The sequence below is a fragment of the Montipora capricornis genome, chromosome 7 (assembly GCF_036669925.1).
Source record: "Montipora capricornis isolate CH-2021 chromosome 7, ASM3666992v2, whole genome shotgun sequence".
Lineage (NCBI taxonomy): Eukaryota > Metazoa > Cnidaria > Anthozoa > Scleractinia > Acroporidae > Montipora > Montipora capricornis.
In genome coordinates, this window is record NC_090889.1 from 25,599,273 (window position 1) to 25,606,772 (window position 7,500).

The 7,500-nt window shown below is 40.2% G+C and overlaps 1 protein-coding gene across 1 annotated transcript in view; it reads right to left on the bottom strand.

Moving 5' to 3' along the window:
• The window catches only part of LOC138056574 (transmembrane protein adipocyte-associated 1 homolog), a 12,558-nt gene that overhangs the window by 3,026 nt on the left and 2,032 nt on the right, over positions 1-7,500 (bottom strand). The window contains exons 2-6 of the mRNA XM_068902395.1: positions 6,690-6,825; positions 5,186-5,284; positions 4,404-4,476; positions 1,415-1,497; positions 121-243 (exon numbers count right to left, since the gene is read on the bottom strand). Of these exons, the coding sequence (XP_068758496.1) occupies positions 121-243; positions 1,415-1,497; positions 4,404-4,476; positions 5,186-5,284; positions 6,690-6,825 (514 nt within the window). The remainder of the gene's footprint in view (positions 1-120; positions 244-1,414; positions 1,498-4,403; positions 4,477-5,185; positions 5,285-6,689; positions 6,826-7,500) is intronic.

The window sequence follows — 7,500 nt, forward strand, 5'->3', positions numbered from 1 at the left end:
CTGAAATTTCGCGCCAAAATTACGGAATAATTTGTCACTCATGCTATTAAGGCAATAATACCCGTAAAATGATTCAGCAGGAAGTTTAGCTATGGATTTGACCGCCAAAAAAAAACTCACCATAGCCAAGAACAGTGAGGTGGAGGACCAAAAGAGTGATCCTCCATGTCCGAATATATCATATTTGTTCCTTTTCCCATAAATTCCGTTTACACCAGGACTCTGGATAAATTCAAGGGCAGCCTGTGAACAAAAAAAATAATCCTAAAAGCTTTTTTTTCCAAAATATTAAAGTGTTAATACGACCGAAAAAGAAATTTTCATTTTTCTTTGGATTTCAAAACTATGTTAACTAAACAGTAACTGATCGAGGTTTTAAGCCTTGATTAAACAAAGGCACTTGTTTATTTGAACTGGAATTTTCCTGTTTAATGGTCCGCCATTACTAACTTTAAAAACTTGAGAGGGCTGGATTGGGGAGAAAATGACGCCAAAGACCCAATAGTTTAGGAAGGCAATGCGTGTGTACATGGCTGAATTAATATGCAGCACAGAGTTTCGGGCTTTCAAACTTTTAAACTCGTGTTTTGCATATATAATAAGCTGCGTTTACACCCCGACATTTTAAGGTAGTGAGTAAATGACGTCAATTTTTCCTAGATCCAACCCTATGAGGTCCAATCGGTCAGTTTGAAACGTGAGTAATGGCGGACTGTGAAATCCAAAACTTACACTCGAAGTAAATAGCCTTTGGATAAAAATCAAAGCTTAAAATTTTGCCAGTCAAGTGTTGAGCAATCACACTTTCAAAATCTGAAGAAGAAAAAAAGAAGTGATTTTTTGATCATAGTGGCACTTTAACGATAAATTTGATGACTCTGATATATAACTGAGTGCCGGCTTCATAGCTCATTTGGTACAGCACTGCACCGGCATCGCAGTAGTCTCCCTCGCAGCCGTTTTCTGGATGTCACGCAACGTTCCCTTTTGGGGGAACGTTGCGTGACATCCAAAAAACGGCTGCGAGGGAGACTAGCATCCCAGTGGTCATGAGTTTGAATCCCGTTGAAGTTCAGGTGTTTGTACTATAAAGTGACAATTTCTTAAATTGCAGCCGAATTTCACATTTAGCTTCACTTTCCATAATCAAAGGGTTGGAATAGTCAATAAGAACTGCGCAAATAACACTCTCCATGCCCTTGCGCGCCGCTGCTGTTGCGGCAGTCAGCAAGCTATGGCCACCACTGAAACGATGAAAATGAAATCCCCAGTTGTTCGAAGAGTGGATAGTGCTATGCGCTGGATAAATCAATATTCCACTGGATAAATCAATTGGCTTCGCTTGTGTTTACCCGCTGGATAGTGATTTATCTAACCTTTTGAACAACCGAGACCAGAACAATACTAAACAAACCTGAGCTGATGAATATGCAATAGAACATATGGACGTCACACACAACACTCGCCGTACTCCTTTTCTTCCATCGCGCATGTTGCCTAGTTGGAGAAAAGATATAAAATCTTGGGATAAAGACAAAGCGATGTCCCACGATCGGACGACAAACAATCTGGATCCAACCGGAAACAAGTCAAGCCTTAATTAAAGGGGTGTTTTACTAACTGCATGGTGGCGAGATAACTCGTCTTGGTGGCGATTTTGATTGTGTATTGGTGGCGAGTTCGCTGGTGGAGAGGGTGACAAGTCTTCCTGATGGCGAAATGACTGGATACCGTTTAACTCCCCACCGACTAGGCTCAGTCTCCAGCCGTGGGTGTCTGGTAGTGGGAGGATCGCGGGCGCACCGAGACACCCACGGCTGGAGACTGAGCCTACCCACCGACGCGACACCACAGTTTCTTTAGAAACTAACCCCTACACTGAACCCTCACCTTAGGTAATACAGCTTTTGTTCAGTTGTGTAGTAACTAGACCCCTATAACGCCTAATCCGCATACTAGGTCCTTGGGACGGCATTTTCAGAGACCAAGCTCTTCTAACACCATTCTTGATCCCAATAGTAAATTAACTAAATAATTATGTTAGTCTTACGATTAGCAGGTATGGAAACAATTACTGTTTTGCAAACAATCCAAAAAAATTGTTTGCTTTTAGCTCATATTTTGCCAGTGTTAGAGTGGATTTCAATTGAGTGTCGTAAAACAAATACCAAAGTAATTACTTCGACCAATCACAGCGGTGCAAACAGCGCAATAAACCAATCCAAATTCGTAGGAATTCCATGTAACCAAGAGAAAATGAGGGGACAGAGAGGGAGGCTCAGGGCGTTGGCCGGGATATGTTATGTCCACGAAAGTTATTTTTAGACGAGCGGAAGTCTTTGTTCTAGCGGAAGTCTGTCTTCCGAGACGTCTGCATGCAGTCGTGCCTCGCTCTCAGGTTCTTAGTGAAAAGAGAAAATGACGGCGCACGTGGAAGGCTGATGAATATTTATTTTCTTTCAAACATCGGACCGAAGTTGGCCTGCATGCGGACGTCTCGGAAGACTTCCGCTCGTCTCAAAATAACTTTCGTGGACATGACATATCCCAAGGGCTGGACCGGGAGCCTCCCTCTCTGTCCCCTCATTTTCTCTTGATGTAACGGCTTGCTCAAAGAGCGGGAAAAAATCGCGCGTGCAAGTCGCGATTGGTTTTGGTTTTCCTTCTCATCAGAAAGATTTAGCATCACGTTCACGTGAAACGGCAAACGTCAGCTTGCTGTTTCACGTTTCACGTTTCACACTTCACGTAAAATAGTGACCCACGGGAATTCGAGTATTAAGTTACTAAAAAGCAAAAAACAAAACTCGGAGTCTTTAGAAACACTGTTTGTACAAAAAGACGCTACATAAAATGAAAATCGTTACCCGTCAAATTTTGAGAGTTTTTCGATGAAGCAGTTTTGTCGGTCAACAGAGTCAACGTGAGTTCATGAAGAAAATGGCGGCAAGGAGTCAGTTATGAACTATCTTTAACCATGAAACCTAATTTTTCCTCCTCAGTTTGGCATACCGGAAAATGGGTTTGGGGTACTTTTTTTTCCGCAAACAACATGTAGAAGAAAATTTCACCTATTCGGCAAACGCAAAAATGACTACTTTCACGTAGAAACGGCAAGTCGCAGCAGGCAAACGTAGAAAATGGCGGGAAACTCATGGTCACATGGTCACTTTGCCGTTCGCGTTTCACGAAAACGTGATGTCAAATAATCTCTCTATTGGTTGATAAACTGGCGCGAGATTTTTAAACCAATCACTAACCATAAGAATAGACCATTTGCGAGTTTATGTCTGCCTCCTCTTCAAAGCGAGTCTAGGTGCAAAGTTTTTGTGATGGTAATTAGTTCCACTTTACAAATGAATGAAAGCTAATTTTCATAAGAAAAACCTCGCACTTTGACTCGCTTTGAAGAGGTCGCAGACATGAACTCGGAAATGACCTATTGCAATCGCGTAATTACATTTGTACTTTGACAGTCATTTGGAAATTGTTCTATCAAGTAACTTACTTCTTCTCTTTCTTTATTTTAGGATGAGAGAATTTTCATGCTTTACGAGAGAAGCTGCCTGCTGTTTGTTTGGGAAAACATGAAAATTATCTATTCTTCCCTTCCACTCCTCCCTCCCTCTTTTCATGAAATGCTCGCTCCCCTTGACGGTAATGTTTTCCTCTGCTCTCCAAATTCAAGATGGTGGCCAAACATTCTTTTAACCCATTCACTCCTCAGGCAACCAATTGTAACACTCTTTCATTCGCATTTAAGCCGTATTCAAACGATAAAACTCCTGCCTTGTGTCGTCTTTGCGCCACTCGGCTATTTTCGTCCAAACCTATCCCGTAATACTTTTCCTGGCAGCCACAGGCAGCCCAAAAGATACTACACCTAGGATGCTCCCAATTGACAAGTAAAATGGCCTGGCGTTAGACAGAGTGAAATCTGTTAAGTATCACTCCCAGGAGTCAATGGGTTAATTAATGGCTGGGGCATAATTTTTTACTGGTAAATCAGGGGGGATCCAGCCTTTTTCTTAGGAGGGGGTACACCACTAAGAAATGGCGTAGCTGGTTGGTGACATTTTTTTTTTCGTAGAATACCAGGCCCCAGTTGTTCAAATCGGATAAATCAATATCCACTGGATAACTCAAATGGTTTTTGCTTGTGTTTATTCGCTGGTTAGTCATTTATTCAGTGGACAGCGCTATACATCGTTTGAACAACTGGGGCCAGAACTTTGTATTAGAAACCTACAGGTCTTCTTAGTGGGGTGCACACCCCCCGCACCCTCCCCCTAGATCCACCCCTGTTAATAAACAAGTTTACATGAACTGGGCGTGCAACAGCAAAGCGAAAGCACACCTGTACAATAATAATTATGGCAAGGTCACCTTCTGGTGATTCGTACCTGCCCATAATCCAAATATGATCACACTTAACTCCACTGCCAACAGGAAACAGCTAAGGAGTAGCCACAAAATCTGGGGGAAATTAACACGGAATAAAAATCTGCTAACGTCTTCATCATAATTTCTACCATTGCAAGTACCCGGTAAATGACCAACTTTATTGACATTTATGACAAGGTTAAAAAAGATTTTTTCAACTGGCACAGATAAGAGTAACCAGGAATGATGGATCCGAAGTATATCCAAACCACATGGATGGTTTAAAACAGTTCAGAGGAAGAAGGATTTGAAAACAAGATTTTGACAGGTAGATGGTTTCGTCAGGCATTTCCTCAAGCAAGCAAGCATTTCCAAGCCAAGATATATCTACTAAGAAGTTTTAATTAAGTAAAGTACAATCGTCCGGGTGAGTGTAGTTCTGAGAAGGACTGTTTGAGATGACATTGACCAACGATTTGACAACCTGAGTGGAAGTCATCTTCAGAGTCAAGTGATTTGTGTAACGTCAGTAGATACTATAAGAACTCCAGTCGTAGATGTTATTGGTCAACTTATTTGTGATGTTATTGGTCGACTGATATCATATTGGTTTATCCATTGAATGGAAATTATTTTTGTAGTGGACAGGGATATCCACTGTTCAATCAAGTGGGACTTCATGTAGGTCTTCAATACCACAGCTGCAGCAGTAACCTTATACAGTAAATAGAAGAAACATGTCAAGAGACAATCCACGGGAATACTATTGACTTCGGTTTTTTTTAGCATTGGGGTGTTGTACCTTAGTTGGCAAAGCATCCTTGTGTCTCTGATGGAGCATGGATGACAAGAACATTGAGACAAAACAACGTGAAATTCCAACAAAGCATACAAGAAACACCTTGAAAAAAACACAGAAATTAGTCAAGATGAACACCAAAAAATAAAGAAATAGAATAATGAACTGTAGATTACTTATGAATGATAGAAGGCATGAAAATTATTCATATATTTGAGCTGAGAACATTTTGAAAAATACATGAGTTGAAGATCCATTCACTGAATCGCAGCTATCAACCAGCTTGGCTTGGTTGTTGGTAGCTTGATAACAGGTGTCTGACATTTTCAGACTGCAAACTGCCTACAAATAGCACTGACAAACATTATTTAAGTCTGAGCACCCATTTCAAATAGCACTGATAAACATTATTTAAGTCTAAGAACCGATTTTAAAATGGTTAGCTTTCGATAATTGTGACTTAGGGTTAGTTTGCAGTCTGCAAATGTCAGACACCACTTGATAACTCAGTTGGGAAAACAGTGGAATGCAATCTCACGTTCATTAGGTTAATCAGCTCTGTTCAAGCCTGGATTTTTTTTTCAGGCTTTCTTCAGAGCTGCACTCATGTATAAATATTACTTACGGTAACCATTTTTCGTCATCAAAAATTAAGCTTTCTTTTTTGTAGTTACCTAAATACCTCAATAACCGCAGTCATCTATCATGATACGTGTTGTTTACAGTTGCCTTACAGGGGTGATGCTGTAGCAATTTAGGTGTTGATCAAGGGTCATTGATTCAGGTTTAATTCATTTATTTGTTTTCGAAATATGTCAGTGAAGACCAGGCATGAGAAATAGGCCATTTCCGAGATCATGCCTGTCTCCTCTTCAAACCGAGTCTAAGTGCGAAGTTTTTGTCACGAAAATTAGTTTTTATTCATATGTAAAGTAGAACTAATTACCATCACAAAAACTCCGCACTTAGACTCGCTTTGAAGAGAAGGCAGACATTAACTCGGAAATGGCCTATTGGTTTGTAGGCATGAGTAGGTGTGAAATTGAAGTTTTTAATCAGCGCTAGGCTTGACAATCACGCCTTACAGTAGCTGTGACAGTTGGCAGGTATGCCTTTGCTATAGCCATAATGGCTTGAACAGGTTAAAGGGAGAGGGCCTGAGTACAAGTATGCCCTAATTCTTTATGGAATCTGCTGCACTGAATCAAAATGAAATGAATTGAATTTGAGTGACAGTAAAGGAAATAAAATAAGGTGCAACAAGACAAACTGAGGTGAGGTGAAATAGAGTAATATGAACGACACTAAAATTTGCTACACTGGAAATGGAATAAGGATTAAGTGAGATGAGCTCAAATTTGACACACTAAAATGACTATGACGTAAAGTGAAGTGGAGTGAAGTAAAATGAAATTTGGCACAATGAAATAAAGTAAAGTTTGAAAAAATGGATATGAAATATTTTATTAGCCACACCGGTAATATATAAAAATTACGGCAACCTTACCATAAAGGACACTGTTTTGACAATTGGACATTTAATTTTGTGCAGTTTCACTTGAGCTGTCCCAATTTTGTACATTAGAAACACTAAGAACAGGAAATTGGGGACCAGAAGAATGACATCAAAAATCTTGATGGCACTAATAAAAAACCAAAAGTGGAGAACTAGTTAGATTTCAAATCCTCATATGCAAATACTAGAAGGTTAACAGTGACCAATGCTTCTCCAAAATAAGTGAGTAGGAGATACAAGAAGGGAGAGCATACATGAAATGGAAAAATTAAAAAAAGACTGAAGGTAAGAGCACTTGAAAATCTGTCTATTGTCTCCACCTCACTCACCTTCCCGGCATTGCTAAAAAGTGGGTGACAGTGAGGTTAGGGTTAGCCTAACCTAGATGTAGGTTAGCCTACCTAGGTCTAACTTTGGTTAGCTAACAAACATCTACAATCTCGGACAAAACTGTTGAGACAGTAACACAAATTCGCCTTCATTTTTAAACATCCCTACTTACTCTCCCCTTCCCACTCCCCTCCCCCCCCTCAGTCAATGTTGCTGAGTATCGTCATATGTTCTACAGTATATTTCTGCCCAAGAGAAATCAACATTGAGGTTGGGGGAGAGGGAAAAGGGCAGGTTGCAAGCAGTACATTTGGATAACTTGTTGGAGTACCCAAAATGTTCTTTTGTCTCAACATGTTTTGTCCGAGATTGTAGGTTAGGCTAACCCACGCAATTATCTTTAACCCTGAACACTTATTTATATATTTGTAAAAGGATGAAAGATTGTAACTCTCATTGGCATAATTTACAC